The following is an 18,006-nucleotide window of genomic DNA, read 5'->3' on the forward strand; positions in this document are numbered from 1 at the left end:
TTAATACGTTAACAAGTCTGGGACAATTATCAAGAGGTTGACACAAATCTATATATAATATGAAAACAAACATTTCACATTACAAATGAGTCATGAATAACTGACTCTTCAGATTTCGTGCATTTAAAAAATGAGAAATAACGGGCTTTCCAGATTCTTGGGTGGATTTTATCGAGGACAGAAAAACAATTAATAGATACCGTGAAAGGTGATTCAAATCAAATGTTAACTAAGCAACCCACATGAGAAAATAGCTAATTATATAATATATCGATAATCAATGTCAAATTGTTAACTCGTCACACAGAACAAAGCCTGTACAACTTGATAGATACAATGTTCTGGTGCCAATAAATAAATGAGTTTGGGAGGTGTGACTGTCTATAGTATATATGTGCATGTAAATATACAAATCTGCATTTTTGTTCAAAAATTATTTATCATCCAAGAGGATTGTACGGACGATGGGGAAAGAAATTTTCGACACTCATTTTATGCGCCCTTCGTTCTAGGGGTGATCAATGCCTCTGACTTGCATATGGGGCAAACGTTCTTCAGCAGCAACCATTTCTTCAAGCAATCAGCATGATACTCATGCCCACACTCGAGAATTCCAACTGTATCTAGCTTCTTATATTCATCCTGAAATTATACGCACATATCCAGGGATTAACTGAGGGCATTGTGAACACAAACTAATTCCATAAAGTTTGGATAATGAAAATTCAGTGCTTAAATGACTTGACTATTGGTTATAAAGTTGCTCAATACCAGGCATATGATGCAAGAGTCATTTTCCTCATCCTCAGAAGCTGCTTCCTTCAGATTAGCCGCGCCGGAGCAATCGAAAGTTTTCGTTTTCAACTGCGTTGTAATAGTTTCCTCTGATAAACCTGTGCTTACATTGCCAATCCGCTCACCCAAAGCAAGAAGCTCCTGTGGTCAAAATTCCATGAGCAATCAGTACAAAAAGAAATTTTCTCGAGTTCAAAATTTAGTATTATGATAAAAAAGCATGATCAGAATTTAGTCCACTTGCCTCATAAGACATATCCTCTATGTCCAAACGCATATCACCATGATGATGATCAATTAAATTTTCCACTTCATCAAGTAAAGCAACATCCTACATGCATTAACATTGATTTATGATGAAACCAACGTCTCAAGTAAGCCTCAGTCTTCATAGATACAACAATGACAGCATATTACAGAGTAAAAATAGTACTGAGAGCTACATAACTCACATCGACATGAAGAAAACTCATTGGACGGGAATTTTGATGTCTAAGAGATGTATCAGGTGTGACTCCTCTATGAGAACGATGTATCCATTGGCTTGCTGATGGCACAAGGTCAACGTGCCTACCACCCAGCCCAAAACCATTCTGCACTGGGATGACAGTACTGTGCGGAGAATTTGATGGAACCCCCCTATAAGTAGTTGCAGTAACTGGAGGGTGAAAGTTGATATTGTGACCTCTCACTCCTTGCATGGGCAGAGTTGGAAGGTGATAATTATGGTGCTGCTGATTGACTGGAGGTTGATGAGCGAACCTGAGGCTGCTTCTGTTGTTAGCTGTATCATGATATCTCTGCATACCTGTATTTGCATTCTCCAATGAACTTCCATTAACAGTTGCTGGATAATAATGGAACGGGGGAAGTGTCAGAAAGTCCGAATTCAGACATGACATCACATTCATTCTTAACACTTCATTTAAAATGATGGAAAATGGAAAAGGAAGGTAACTCCCCCTTTTATCTTCAGCTAATATGTTCTGATGCATACCTATGCCTCAAAATTAAGATTGGACAAAATCTGTCCAGAAAGCTAAAAAGGAAAAAGCTTTGGAAATTTTACTCATATACTTCCTCTGTCCCAAGTTATAAAAACAATTTTGGGGCATTTCATTGTCCCAAAATATCAGTTAATTTGATAAAAAAAATTAAAAATAAGATTTCATTAATGATCATTGTAATATAATGATTAAGCTATAGATTTGAAGTTATGCTAAATGAAGAGCATTTTTGGAAGTTTATATTTTTATTTTGAAAAAATAAATTTGTAAAGTGTCATCATCGAACTTTATAGGTATGCATAATTTTATCTCACATTGTCTTATAATTTGAGATAGAGGGATTAACTTATAACACCATAACTTGATGTTGATAGACTTTTCCTTCTGTTTTTTAAGTTAGGAGAGGGTAACTCATTTGCTCATGGTTTGGCCGCTTTATAACGCTTACAAGGAATTCTCCCCCATTTTGTACTTCAAATTCCAGATATGGGGAACATGTTTTGGCAGTAAAAATAAATCTTAACATTTGTAACGTGGTTGAAAAACAAAATAAAAAAAAACTCTGGTTTCCACTAGGAGAACATCTGAGTAACAAAAGAGAAGGAGGGAAAGGAAAAGTAATATCATCATCACCTTGCAAATAAGGCATTGAATGAGACTGATTCCAGGCCATATTATGTCCTTCACTGTTAGTACCATTCAACTGCTGGTCCAACCAGGGAGGTGGAGCTGGTTGAAAGCGCTGGCCTAAATAGTTTCCTCGAATCAAATGGTTGTGTTCATGCACCAAAACTGAGTCACCAGATCTGCTCCATAAACAACCATGAGGTCCAATTTCTACAAGTGATGGAATGTGATTCCCTCTAAATTGAGGCAAGGAAAATGATGCAGTAACCCCATCAGAGTGCCTTGTGTTTGGAGGAGCTACCGAAGAACTAGCAGCAGCATTAAAATGTTGGTAATTTCCCCTGATGCCCTCCGTAATTTTTTGTTTATATGGACCTCTGGCATCATCCATGAAAATACCAGAGAAAGCATATGTTCCTGGAGCTGGCAATTGATCAGATGCTCGGTAATTAAAGGGCTGGGGTACTACACCAGCACCAGAGGGAGGAGTGGTTGCAGAAAAATACAAGCCAGATGATGCTGCAGCACGCGCATCAAAATTGGGTTGATGATGAATCCCATTAAACTGTGTCATCCCATACATCAAACCATTCTCATGAGCATCTAGCGAATAGTGGGAATCAATATTACTTGTGTTTCCTGAAGCCGCCACCACCGTGTGGATATTTGGCTGTGAGATGTTGGGGCCCCTTAGAATGAGACAGGGTTCAGAATGATAATAATCTTGCCTTTGTCGATCCATTTCCAAATCAGTCATCTGACACTGAATTTTCATATAAGGTGAATCAATCAAAACTGAACCATCCGGACAACTAATAAAGAAACTATCAGCAGTTTTTCATTTTCACTTGTTTCAAAGCTGCAACAATATGTTCATCTTTCGTTAAATATATTGATAAAAGAATGAGGTTATATCTTAAATTAAATGTAATTTTAAAAATCAATAATAATTGCATTCCTATTTCCTCCAACCACTTTTGAAAATGGAAGCTGAGAACACTAAAACATAAGGTAATGACATTTTGTTGCAGGTCAGGTACTTCTCGACCTACACAAGGATACTCTCATGAAAATAAATGACAGGATCACAATTAATCACAATTCGAAAAAGAATCCTAAATCCCACTATATTAGAAACTATTCACCCTAAACTGACAAAGGAACATTATATTATAATATCTAATGAACATCACAATGGATTTCTTCAAGATCAAATTGAAGGGCGATAACCAGATAATTCATCTTACAATGCCCCAAAAAATTCTATATTCCGAGTACATAGAAAAAATATATTTTTTTCTGGAAAGACATGCGGCTCCTTAGAAAAATTAACTCGCATACACCAAGGGGGAAAAGAGGGGAGGGGAATACAGTACCCAACAAGAAATGCCCAAACCTTAAAAGTAAAGTATTCAACTAGATCATCCCCAATTGAACCTCCGCCCCTCCCCAGCCCAATACATGCTAAAACAAAGTTAAATAACCACACCTTCTAAACATGCAAAGCTTGAAACTTCCGATTTTCAAAGATCAGTATAATTTACAGCGTCCGGGAAATCGATTCTGGCGAAAAGAAAACAAAAAATATGATCACCGGGTTCGAAGAAAGATATCATCAATTGAAATCGGCTACAGTGAATGCCACCATAAACCAGGAATGCAAGTTCTTTGCTTGCATCCGATGATCAAAACATCAATTTTATAGCCCTAAATAGACCAAAAAAGCACGAAAATTTACAGGGAAAAAAAACTAGGGGAAAAACGAATGGGCATGGACCAAATTACCGTAGAAGGAAACCGAAAGGTAGAGATGATCACAATCCGCGATCGAAGAAGCCAAGGAGACAAATTTCCCAGAAAGGAGAGAAAGAGAGAGAGAGAGAGATGGAGAGCAAGAGAAAGAGCGCGGGGAAGGGAGGAGAGAACGAGAGAGGATCGTGCTTTCGTGAGCAATTCTCGTCTGTCAAATTAGTAAAATATATCTCGTGGTTTCCTATTTCCTTCTCTTTAGGATTAGGATTTTCCTTTTAAATCTCAGGATCAGGATTTTCTTTTTACCCCTTTTTAAATCTTAAGAAAAAAATGCATCTTTGTTAGTTTTATGTAATTATGATAATGGCTTCTGATCAATTGAAGATTGTATATTCTTTTTATTTAAAAATATAAAATATTTTTTAAAAAATTAAATGTTAAAAAAATATTTTTAATCTTTCAAGATACAATCATTATTTTTTTTAAAGTGTTTTTATTAATAATAACTTTATATTTATTGTAGGTTGTTTAATAAGAATAAATATTAAAAACATAATTATTTTAAAAATAGGTAATTACTTTATTAAAATGAAGTTTGATTAAAAATATATTATATTTTTAAACGGAAAGAGAAATATTTTATCAATTATTTATATTATAATAAAATTTTTATTAATATTTTAAAATATACATAAAATTATGCTAAATATGTAAAACTAACTACATAACTATTTTGTGCATTTTCTGGCAAAAAAAAATCCAGAATTAGGAAAAAAGAAGATTCCCTTCAAAGAAAAATTACTTGACATACAAGGTAAGTGATGGCCATTCTGTCAATAATTAGGAATCTGAGCTTTTCAAGGAGATTAATTTTTTCTTATTCTTTTAATTTTACTTGCATTTTTTAATCATATCAATTAGTTAATCCAGCCAACGAATAAGGAAGAAGTAAAATTAAAAAATTCATCTTATATAAGAAACTTGAATAAGACGTGAATTAAAAAAAAAAACACGTACACACACAAATAAATTTCAGGAGGTTAGCCTTACAAACTTCCTAATTTAAGTTTTAATTTATATTAGAATGGAATTGGGTAGGTGTTTTGTATAGTTTTTGAATAATAATACAATATAATATCATTGATATGAATTTTATATTATATATTTATTTAAGTAAAGGTTTATCATAGTTAAACCCATATTAAAGTCAATGGCTATCATCGGAAATATGTGTTTGGTTTCAGCAATTTTCAGTTTAAAATCAAACAAACACTAACTATAAAAAAGGGAAAAAGCCAAATTCAGCTCAATATACCATGAACGTGTTTTTTAATAGAAAAGATAGACATAAGTGAGAATACTATTTATTTATTTATTTTAATATCAAGAGATAGAATATATTATATAGGAATTGTTTCCTCATCCTCTTTGAAGATAATTTAATAAAAGAAAAGGTTGAGATTAGGTATTTTAGGTTGACAATCCAATCATGCATCTAGTGCCCTGGCCGTGATTAATATACACCGACTTTCAAGTTTCAACTTATTTAATAACTTTAATTTAATCTCTTTCTCCACAATACTTCGTCATCCCTTCATTTTAAAAATAAAAAAGTAATTTACTCATTTTTTTCTCAATTTAGTTTTATCACTTTTAATTTATTTACAATGTCAATCATCTCAGCCAGCTATTTAGTATGGAATTTTTTTTTTTGTTGGGAACAAAGAGTTTTCATTTTTGTCCTGCATTTGATATTTTTTAAATGATAGCTTTTCTTGAGGAAGGGGAAATAAATAGTGGTTAAAATACTTAATTAAAAACAACAGAGGGTTTTTTTTTTTGGTAGTATAAACAGCAACAAAGGTTTTATCGAGTAATGATGAACTCAATATCTTTTGAATTTAAGCATTAGAAATAAAAATAAAACGTATGTTTAGAGAACTTCTTTTCTTATTAGAACTTAATGTTTAAATTTATCAAAAAAAGGTGGGGAAAAAAAAAAGGTAAGGCACAAGTGCAAAAGTATATTCCCTTTTTTTTTCCCGTAAAAATACAAAGTTGATATGACATTTTCAAATGGGCCCCCCTCTCATAGCAACGAAAAAGTGAGGAGTGACGGATGAAGCATGGGAGAAACGTATTTTATTTTTCGTTTTTTAATAAAAATGTTCTTTTCACCTCTCAATCACCACCGGCCCGCACCCACTCGTACTTTATTTTATCTTTATTGCTTGAGTTGATTTTAAAAAAATTAGTCTTATTTTGTTTTAAACACGGTTGCTATGTCTTTTAAAAAACTGTTTCATGATTAATAAGAAAAATGAGAAGTTGTTTTCAGATAACCAAATTGTGTCTGGAATTTCGTATAAAATTTAATATGAATCTTAGCGGTATTAAATAGCACAACTTTTCCTGTAATTTTTACGGAGAACTGTATATAAAATATATATACGACAATATTATTAAATTACTGAATTATATTTTTTTTGTTTTTATTTGTTTAAATAAAAAAATCAATCCATATCCCTATCCTCTTTTCCATCCCAGAGCACACCACGTGCTTTCTCTCTCTTTTGCCTGAACACATGGCTATTGTGATGATCTAAGCTGCGTGCTCAACGATGCTACAAAATGGATAAATAAATGGAATATTGTAATATTGTCCCCTGGAAAAATAGAATACCATATTCGGCGATTTCGAATTTATATTAAATTAAAAAAGTAGTAATGACATAATGGGATGAATCCAGCGTATCTGTATTTGGATGATTCCCACACTCAATTAAAAAATTATACTATGGATTTTAGCATTTTTTATATCATATGTAGAATATATTCCAAAATTTTTTCCCAAATTATGATTTGATTATTTTATTTCTTATAAGAATAATTATCCCCAAGCAGCCCTGGCACCATGAAATTTTGTATCTTTCTGTTCTTATGTTTTTATAGGTTATATCTTGGTTTTATTACTTTCTTTTTTTCCTTCTTCTCGTTGATTAGGGGGTGTAACATTTTTTTTTTGTTACCAATGAAATTGACCTTTTACCCCAAAAAAAAAAATCTCCACCCAAATCGTCAAATTGACAACTTTATTGTAGAACTCTAGCAAAAAAACTAAAGCCTGAATTACTTCCCCATCTTTATATATAAAATATTTTTAATCAAATTATATAAATTTATAAAATTTAGTTATCTAATTAAAAGTACATTAATGTTTTAATTTTATCCTTAATTATTTTACATAAAAAATGAACATCTTCTTTTAAAATAAATTAATAAGAGTATTTATCATTTTGTTTTTTTAATTTAATAAAGCTATAATGATTCATTGACTAAAAAATATATTAACAATATTTTGTATTTAAAAATAAAAAAATTTAAAATACCTTTTATATATAAAAGTGGACGGAGTATATGATTATAGTAGTCTTGATGACATTCTTGTTCTTAGCTTGACAATTAAACCAACACAAACTCTCGATCAAACTTTTTCCACAAGTTTTAAAACACCTTATCTTGTTAACATTTTACATGTCGTATGATTTACCATCATTCGCGGGTTAGAGCGTAATCCAAACGTGCGTCGTAAACAATGACTACTTGCATCAAGGCTCCATCACCAATTTTCCTTTGAAGCAATCAATTTCCGTAGTGAGCTGCCCAGACGAAGTTGTCTGCTTTGTTTAAACTAATAATTTGCTTCCCCAGAACAGAAGGTTCGGACAAGATTCTCACTGTTAAACTACAAACCCATCAAGTTATGCGCTGCCTTTGAGAAAATTATAAGGCTACCCGTTCCATAATCCGAAACTTGACTCATAAACTACGCCACATAACAGTGATTTGACACGGTCAATGAATCTAACCGTAGGTCTCACTCTCACATTCACATTCTATTGCACATTTGTTTACTCATGGCTGCTGAAAGGTACTGATAAAAATTCACAGCCAAAAGAAAACACGTGAATGATGCAAAAGTTAAGATGATCGAGGGACGTAGAACTTCAATAAGCATATTCCTTGCATAAACTCATCAATTCGTAAAACCTTGTATCCCATGTGTAATATTTAAATACTGGTTTCCATACACGCACGACATCTCCAGATCAGCTTTCCCCCTTTCTTACAGAAACATTTTAATACTTAGAATTCTTGGTTCCCAGGACGTAATATCTTTTACATGATATACCTGTGAAATCCTCATTAGAGCACAAAAGCAATATCAACTCGCAATGGGAACTTTGTTTTAACTAATTAGTGAGAGTATGTTGTTAGAATTCTCCCTCAGATCTCCTCATTTGCGTGCCTCTGCCTTCTTCTGTCCTCGGGCTGTAAAAAATTAACGGTTACTTTGTTGGATTCTGTATTTTTTATCTGGTTGAGAAAAAAGCAGATTAGGGGAAAGGAATTTTACCAGCCTTCTCCTCTTCACGCTTTTTTGCTGCCTGCGCCCTCTGTTGTCGTATAATTGCTAGTCGTTCTGCAAAAAGGAAATGGTGAGACAATGGAGAGCTGCAAGTTAATCTGCTTTACAAAGGTAAGACAAAAAGATGATTGATGATGGTAAGCTTAACAATGAAAGATGAATGTGAATAGAGGTTGAAGACCATACTCCATAGCCCCACCAAACTGCGCTAGAAAGAAGGCCGCTCAACCAATTTGCAAAATCAAAAGAGGACTAGGATTTGCCAGAATTTTGACGCGCATGGTCAATAATTCATGAAAGAGGAACATAATATTTACAGAGGGTAAGTTTTGCAAACAACCAAAGAATTACCTAAATCCTTTCTTGCTTGGTCTGTTTTCCCTTGCTCCTGGAGTCTCATATATCGCTCATGAGCCTTTTGCTTCTCTATTTCCTCCCTGTAAACAACTGTGTGAGAACAAGTCCAAATGCAAAGGTCAATGCGAAAAAATTAAGAACCATATTTTTCATGAAAATATATCATCTTAATTGATTTGATAATTTGTAGATGACTAACTCATATGATCTAATCATTACAAATGGAAAAAATTATCAATTTTGGGGAAAGTATAAGAAGAATTTATTTTACAAGTAAAGTGAAAGCCAAAAAAAAAAAAAATTCATTACCCAATAAAAAGGTTATGAATTATGCTTGGCAGTTAACGATGTATATTTTACTGGTTGTCCAATTGTTTCTGTAAAATATATGGCTAAAGTATGCTTCTAATTCATTAATTTTATATAAGATTTTATTTCAATCCCTTGATTTTATAAAGTACATTTTTAGTCTTTTAACTCTTAATACTTTTAGTCTCATCACACAAATTTACTATATTAAACTTTTAAATATTGAAAGATATTCTTAAATGTTGACTTATTAAATTTATTTTTTTAAATGATAATAATTGATATAAAAAATAATTATTTAAAACTAGCAATGTTAGGAGCAAGGGACTAAAAATATATTTTATAAAATTAAGGGACTAAATTAAAATTTTATATAAAATTAAAAGATTAAAAGTATACCTTAGTGTGAAACATCTTAAGCAAAACATATCTCATAGAGAAAATTCTCTAGGGTTCTTTTGGAAAGCAACTATGGCTTCGAAAAATAAAAAAAATAAAAAAAGCTACTGCTGACTGACAAGAATGTGCCAAATTAATTCATAACTCAGTCATTAAAAAGTAAGCATTTTTAAGACAGAATAGAAATTTAATTTTAACTCATTCAGTAGCCATACAGAAGCATGGTCAACAAAAAGTAAGTGACTAGGCAGTTATGTTGTATGAACCGAAGAATTTTTTTTTTTTAAGCTTACCTTTCTCGCCTTGAGAGTTCAGTTTTCCTCTCCGCCTGCAACAAATGTGGAATCAAAACAAATTTTAGTCACCAAAAGATACCATCAAGAAGAAGCCTGAAATTGAGACTCACATCAACATCTTTGGCCTTCACGTTCTTCACTTTTGCTAAATTAGGATTTTCAATCTCAATAAGTCCCTCAGTGCCTTTGCGCCTCTGCTCATAGATGTAAGACAGCCCAAAGAGAAATGTAAGTGAACCAAAAGTTACTAGAACCAGGAGGAAGAAATAAAGCAATGATGAACACATACCTCAGGTTCTTCCTCCACCTCCTCGCCCTCTGATTCTTCTACTTCTTCTACTGCCTCTGCCTAACATGCACAGGTAATTGTAATTTCATGCTACACGAAGAAAAGACAAACCCATATACACAACGAACAAGCTGAAGGTCCATATATTCCTCTACTTCCACTACTTCCACTAGGCTGCTATTAACAGTATCCATGAATAGACCTTTCAGGGAGGGGGATCACGAAACAAACAAAAAGAAATAGACCAACAGATGTCCATTAACAAAAAGGAGCATAAGAGATTATAGCTACTAAGTGAAGCACTCAACAACTACAACCTCTATGCTGATTATTGAACATGCAGAAGAACAAAACACAAGGGAAATGACTACATAACTGGATTCAATGTCATTGGAGATTGATCAGTATTTGATAATGAAATATTCAAATATTAGTGCAAAAAATGTTCAAATTCCTAAGAACCAGCAACGCACAAGATCACGAGCAATTAAGGAAAATAATCAAGCAAAATAAACTTTAAGTTGTGAAAAAATACCCGTTTGAAAGTACGAGGCCGTGCAGAGGTACCGGCAGCTTCATCCATTTGAATCATAAAAAGAAAATAAAAAAATAAAAAAAATATTAGCAATAGTTCATCATTTAACAAGGCCAGAGCCTAGAGCACATGAGCATACAATAGAAGAATAAAGCCTCGAAACAAAAAGAATAAACAGAAATCACTCAGAAAAGCATAGAGAGGTTTCTACAATATTGCCATGTGCCAAAAAGCTCGATTAAATTCCTTGTCATGCCAACCACAAAATCATAGACTTATTACATAGTTGACGAAGAAGTTCGCTCAAGTAGGAAAATTTGTTTCGTACCCTGTTAATCAGCTGTTCTTCTTGTTCAATTACACCTTAAAATATCAATTTTTAGATTGATATAGGAACCATATTACTGATAATTCCTATTTCATTGAATAATGGAGAGGGCAACTGTGAACTGTTATTGACTCATAAAAAATCTATACAAAAAAAGTCATGTCAAACTGATCAATTTCTATAATAAGAAATTTATAGATCTAAGCCAATCAAGTGCAATCAAAATTGGAGAGTTAATGAGACATACTGAGAGGATAAAAAAATAAATAAAGAGTACCTATATCATCCGGGGAAGAGAAGTTGCGGTGACCAGTGGGCTTGCCCTTGAACTTTCCTCTTCCCATTTTCAGATGAAGAGAATTACACAGAATGGGAGGAGGAGGAAGAGGATCGCTTTGCTTCCCAAGCGGCTTAGAATTTGAAGGTCCTCTCTGATTTTTTTTCGTATCAATTCCTTACAGGGACTCTGCTTCGTGGCCACGCGCGAGTATCAGGTTCCGGGAAAATAAAATCAGAAAAGGGAGATATTTTTTTATGAATTGTTCGTGGTATAAATGAATAAATAATGCTTTTTTTTTTCAGGTTTTGTATTACACTCCTATATTATTTGAATATTGATGTTATGATATTTAAATAAATACATTTTAATATTAAAAATATCATGAAATTGTCGCAAATAATAGCTAATCTCTGAATAAATTAATACATATGATTATGATATTAATTAAAATGGCTGAAGCATACTTTAGAAATTCTGTATTATTGATTAAATTTTTATTTTTAAAAATCTTATTTTTTATTTTATTGTAAAAAAATTCAAATTGTGATAATTTCCATCAACTCGTTTTCACGTGGAAACACTTTTTTATTATAGATATTTAGAAATATAAATCAAGTTCTTCAATATGTTAGTTGTCATTTAAAAAAAATAAAAAATACAAGTTTAATTTTAAAATGATTAAAGAAAAAAATGTCTTAAATTTTTTTTTGAAGGGGACCTAATATCATAATTTTTTTAAAATAATTTTTCCTGAAGCTTTAAAAAAAGAACAATTTTGTCATGCCATTAATATTTTCATTTGTTGATTGTTGTTACTTTAATGTTTTGTTTGGTTGAGAAGAAAATATGGGAGGAGAAAAAATGTGAGAGAAAAATAAAAAAAAAAATTGTTTGGATGAGGAAAGGCAAGTAAGAAAAAAATGAAGGGATTTTGAGATGAAATTTATTGTTCCATCGGTGCCCTTTTCTCCCCAACTTTTTCTTCCATATTTCATGCAGAACCACCTCTTTATCTTTACCCTTGAGCTCTTCATTTTTTCTTTGACTTTGCCACGATCTCACCTACATCTCGGCTATGTATGAATTGCTTATATTTAAGTTTAACTAATTATCATCTTTTAAAATTTTAAACAGAAAAATAATTTATTTTAAATAATTTATTTGGTTTTGAAATATAATAACACACAAGGATATTTTTCATAAAGTTAATTTTAATATAACCTTTTCCTTTAATTTATTTTTATAAAAACAAGTATGTGAGACTTGATATATTTTGTTATAAGAATATTATTATCATTATATTATCTGCTTTTCTTTTTTTTTCCTCTATATTTTTTATTTTTCTAAATAAGATGAGAGATAATTTTTCTTCTCTCATTTTTTTTCCCTAAACTCTTCTTTTTAGGGTAACTCTTTATTTGTTGGTGCAAACCCTAGGCCATTTTATTTTTTTAAAAAAATCCAAGTAGCTAGTCTCTAACCAGTCATTTTTTTGGCTTCTCTCTTTTGACCTCATCTTTGTTTATCCGAGCCTACTTCAATAGTCCATGATATATGCACTCTTTCAAATTATAATTAGGTAATGCACAGATTGATTGACTCATTAAACCTTTTTTTAATAATTTAAATGTTTAAATTTTTGATAACTTGCTTTTTAATTGTAAAAATTTTTATACGTTGATATGACTTAAACTATTTATTTGCATGGATTTTTTGTCACCTTCTATTAAAAAAAATAAAATTGCAATTAGGCACCTGTTGTAGCCCTTAAAACCTTTAGACCCTTAAGAGCGAAACCCTTCTTTACAAAACTTGTGAATGAAAATCCATAAGAGTGAGGAAATTAATAGTTATGGTGATGAGTTGGTTTGAATCACAAAGGCGAGGAATGAGGAGCTTGATCCGAGTGGGTTTTTCATTAGTGGTGTTGATGTGGGAGGTTTATATGAAGAACAAAGAGAAGAGGCAAGAGGATTGAATTGCACAAGCATGATTTGAATCACAAAAGCAAGAGGATTGAAGAGGTGGTTCCACTAAGGAAGAAAGAGAAGAATAAGAGAACATTGATGCGAGAGGTTTGTGGAAGATTAGAGTAGGTGATCTTTCTCAAGCCTCCTTCACGAACTCTCGGCTCTATTTTTTTTTTAACTTTTTTAAAAGTGAGGTGGCTATCATTTGATAACTAAAATCAAACAAACGGTCACACAAAGGATAGAATGAAGTTGCTCATGTTTTAAAGTTTTGAGATAAAATGATTTAAAAATAAGTTTTAAATATTAAACATTAAAAAAAAGTCTCAAAATATTTTTACTCTTCAACTCGTTTTAAAATTAGTGCTTAATTTAGATTTTAGTCATCGAATTGGATAAGGGGTACTTTTAATTTTTTCTCCAAACACTAAATTAAACAATATTTTATAATAAATACAGAACCTTTTATTTATTTATTTGGCCAAAGGAAACAGCGGATCCTTTTATTGTTATCAATAATTATTTTTTTATTTTATAGAAACACTATGTATTCTTATAAAAATAGGCTAAAATACATAAAATCTTTTTGAATTTTGAAACAGTTGCATATGACCTTCTTACTTTTAAAAGTTTAAAATTAACTCCTTAACCTTTAATTTTATTTTACAAAATCCCTTATTATTAATTATATTATTTTTTATGAGGGTTAACATGTCATTCAACTATAAAATATTATCAAATAAAAATATTATATTGTATAACTATTTATAATAAATTTTTTATGTTTTTTATATAGTTGAGGCATTAATAATAGTCAAAAAAAATGTTATTATCACTATATAAAATTTTAAATATTTAATTTTGTGTTTTTTTATATTTGTTTGTTATCAATAGTGCATAATTTTCTAGTATTATAAGATAAATTAATTTAACATGATAATATTTAAAATTTTAAATATTTTAGCCATGTGCATTACATTAATCTAACATGAAATATAAATAAAAATTTATTTTTTCAAAACAATAAAATCATGCACCATTGATAACAAAAGATATGGATAAAACTAATATAAACATAAATATTTAAAATTTTATATAGTGATAATAATATTTTTTTTGTTATCAATGTTTCAACTATCCAAGAAATATAAAAAAAATTTATAAATAGTAATAAAATATAATATTTTTGTTTAATAATATTTTTTAGTTGAATGACATTTTAATCCTCATAAAAAAATATAATTAATAATAGGGGGTTTTAAAAAATAAAATTAAAGACTGGGGGAGTTAAGTTTAAACTTCTAAAGATGAAGGGGGTTATATGTAACTGTTTTAAAGTTTAGGTGGGGTTTTATATATTTTAGCCTCAAAAATAATAACATTAAAACCATTGAAGATATTATTCCATATTTAGATTTGTTTAGTCAAAACATATTAAATTTTAATTTTTCCTATTTCTTCATAGGTATATCTTTCTATTTATCTTGTTATTTTTTAAAAAGTAAATGATTTTTCAATTTTCTTTTCATTTTCATTGATATAGAAAAATTATGCACTCAACATTTTGAAACAAACACATTCTTATTTTTAAATTGAATAAAAATTTTTATCACTAAAATAATAGTAAAAAGAAACAAGACAATTCAAAACAATCAAACTGTTTTTTTTTTTTTTTTATCTTGTTGAGTTTTCAAAACCTTGAGTCATTTGGGAGCTAGCGTAGGTCAACTATTATAACAGATTAAATGGTTGAATCAAACAATTTTTTCCACCTCCAACCATTCAAGTTTTTAAATATTGCTTGTAAACATATAAGAACTAGCTATGATGACACCTAACATAAAAGTTCACATGATCTTTAAATAATTAAGCTCACATAGTACTTGAATGTTCAGTTAAAAAATCATAAAAAAAGGGAAAAAATTAATAAACTTTAAAACACAACTCAAAATGTGAAATGGGCTGAGGGGCAAGATCAAGCTATGAGAGTGAACACCGGTAATCTCCTTTAAGTGGGAGTGACATACAAAACATGTGAAATATAGGCATCAACTTGTTCCCTGGAATTATCTTGGAGACCCATTTGAGTGCCATCATCTTTGGGAGACCAATCTCTCTTTTTATCAACATTATTCAGAGACACCGATGCAGATTCTGTTATTGTCCCTGACGTTTCACTCTCTGGCTTCCTCGCAACTTCTCTGCCTCCTTCTTCTTCCTCAAGCAACAACGACAACGTATTTGAAATTGGACTCCTAATCTCATTGCCTTCAACAGCACCGTCCGTTACTATTCCCAGAGAACTCAGGCCACTGTCAAGGCAAAACGATAATGATTCTTCTGCAAAAGACTTTGGATCCTTTAGCCTCCGTGCTAAGGGATACACACACACACACACGTGTGTGTGAATAAACCGATATGTCAAATCAGGGATTTTCGTCGTGGTCCAGAGTATATGTTTTTATCCAAACCCTTGTCATGGTTAAAATTGCATTTAGTTATAAAAAAAAAATTGCATTCAGTTGTCAGCTAAAATTAACTTTAAATTCGGAAATAAAAATAAATCAATATGCTCACGTGTACTCACTTAGTAATATATCCAATGGGGGATATTCAAAATAAAAAAAATCTAATCAGGGATGAACAAGAAGATCAAGCCCGATGACGGGTGAGATTTAAAACTGGATCTAGTTTTATATCTGGTCCAAAAAAATTTTCCAGTCATATTTATTAGTTACTGATTTTATTAAATAATTTTAGAAACTTGCTTATCTGAATTAAATAAGTTTAAATTTAAATTTAAATTAAGCTATTTATGTTTGGATATTATTACTGGTTAAATTTTTTTATAATTTGACATGAATTTTTTTTTCATAAACGATTGTATTGAATTTAAAAATTAACTAGATAAATATAGTTTGCGACTTGACAAAAAGGCAAGTTTTTGGTTTTTTTTTTTTGGGGCCAGAACGTGAAGTTGAAAATACGGAATATCGTATTTTTAATTTTATCGATTCAATTCGATGCTGATATTTTTGCTCCAAAAAATAAAAATAATTGACGCTGATATATTATAATATTTTTGCATAGTAAATATATCTATTTGGTGTATGAGATATATCGATCTCTACTAATTTTTATCAAAATTACAGAGGCATTTCTTATATTATATTTTTAAAACCTAAAATGCAATCCAATTTGTAATACAATTTAAAATATTCTGCTAAAATTTTTAAATTTTTTTTATTAGTTTAATTTTATATTTTGAAATTAAAATTATTAATTAACCTTGACCGTTTAGTGGCCTACTCTCTCTTAACCATTTCTTTTTTAATAATTTGAGAAAACATAATTTTAAATCCCTACACTTTGCTCGTATTTAATTATATGTCTTTGTAATTTTTTTTGGCTATATTTTTATTTTTTAGTATTCTAAATCCTTAAATGAATAAAGTGTAAAGATTTTGAAGGGATTTAGAATATCAAAAAATTAAAATACAAGGATCTAAAATACCCCAAAAAGGTACAAGGACCTATAATAAAAATATGAATAAAGTGTAAGAACTCAAAATTATATTTTTTCTAACATTTTTAAATAACCACTTCCTTCGTTTAAAAATGTAAGAGGAGTTAGATGTTAAAAAATATAAAATATTTTTAGTCTTTTAGGTGTAATTATTGTCATTTTTTAAATTTTTTTTATTAATAATGACTTTATATTTATCGTAGGGTATTTAATAAGGATAAATATGAAAAGATAGTGTTAGCTAAAAAGTAGGCAACTATTTTATTGGGAGATGAGATTAAGTTAAAAATACTTTATATTTTTAAATGGAAGGAGTATATGTTTTAAAAATATATAATATAGTGATATTTTTGATATATTTTAAAACTTTCTATTTTTTAAATTCACATTCTTTAACATAGAAGTGCTCTCTCTATTAAAAATATAAGATATTTTTTAAGAAGTTATATGTTAAAAAATATAAGGTATTTTTAATCTTTTAAGATGTAAGTATTGTCTTTTTTTCAAAAATATTCTTGTTAAATAAATTACTTTATATTTATTTTAGAGTAAAACACCATATTATATATAGGTAAATATGAAATGATTAGCTTAGTTTAAAAATAAGTAACTATTTTATTTATTAAGGGTTGATATTTGATTAAAAATAAAAAACTTAAATTTAATGAGTTATTGGTGGATTTACATTTGGGCAAGAGAAGATATGCATATTTAAAAAAAATAAAAATAAAAAAAGAGGTTTATGTGACGAAGGTGAATTATAAAAGAGGCTAAATTCTGTTTATACAAGGCGACATAAATTATGAAAAAAATAAATAAAATTAGATTAAATTAGAGCTTAAAAACATCCTGCACATATAAGAGGTGGACCATATGAAATCTCGATATCGAAGTATTTTACCCTATCTTTTGTATGGATTTGCTTTAACAGTTACTTATAAATATGATATTTAATTAATATTAATAATTTATTCTAATACATGTAATTTATTGATTAAAATATACAACATTTTTCTGAACGTTGAGGTAGTTGAACAAAACTTCCCTCTTTTTTAAAAATTTAAAATTAACATTTTTATTTTTTTTGTCTTTTTTGCCACAGATTCT

General features: G+C 30.1%; 2 protein-coding genes across 5 annotated transcripts; both read right to left on the reverse strand.

The window, feature by feature from the left end:
- Window positions 1-243: 243 nt before the first annotated feature.
- Window positions 244-4,405, reverse strand: LOC129315486 (probable E3 ubiquitin-protein ligase ZFP1). Of its 4 annotated transcripts, XM_054959204.1 has the most exons (7): window positions 4,215-4,405; window positions 3,919-3,992; window positions 2,436-3,192; window positions 1,248-1,642; window positions 1,040-1,126; window positions 772-936; window positions 244-642 (listed from the first exon to the last, which is right to left on the reverse strand). In XM_054959204.1, exons 3-7 carry the CDS (start codon window positions 3,184-3,186, stop codon window positions 493-495), a joined length of 1,548 nt encoding a protein of 515 aa, XP_054815179.1. In that variant the 5' UTR covers window positions 3,187-3,192; window positions 3,919-3,992; window positions 4,215-4,405; the 3' UTR covers window positions 244-492. The 4 variants fall into 4 exon arrangements, with proteins under 4 accessions (XP_054815179.1, XP_054815180.1, XP_054815177.1 ...); XM_054959205.1 differs by lacking the exon at window positions 3,919-3,992 and having other exon boundaries at window positions 1,248-1,603; window positions 2,436-3,288; XM_054959202.1 differs by lacking the exon at window positions 3,919-3,992 and having other exon boundaries at window positions 2,436-3,288.
- Window positions 4,406-8,187: 3,782 nt separating this feature from the next.
- On the reverse strand, window positions 8,188-11,613 carry LOC129315871 (uncharacterized). The gene is made up of 8 exons (XM_054960000.1): window positions 11,401-11,613; window positions 10,796-10,833; window positions 10,261-10,320; window positions 10,082-10,165; window positions 9,969-10,003; window positions 8,962-9,047; window positions 8,599-8,664; window positions 8,188-8,513 (listed from the first exon to the last, which is right to left on the reverse strand). Exons 1-8 carry the CDS (start codon window positions 11,465-11,467, stop codon window positions 8,479-8,481), a joined length of 471 nt encoding a protein of 156 aa, XP_054815975.1. The 5' UTR covers window positions 11,468-11,613; the 3' UTR covers window positions 8,188-8,478.
- Window positions 11,614-18,006: the final 6,393 nt, after the last annotated feature.

Source organism: Prosopis cineraria, unplaced genomic scaffold (assembly GCF_029017545.1).
Source record: "Prosopis cineraria cultivar Desert tree isolate PC_DT_omini unplaced genomic scaffold, ASM2901754v1 PC7, whole genome shotgun sequence".
Lineage (NCBI taxonomy): Eukaryota > Viridiplantae > Streptophyta > Magnoliopsida > Fabales > Fabaceae > Prosopis > Prosopis cineraria.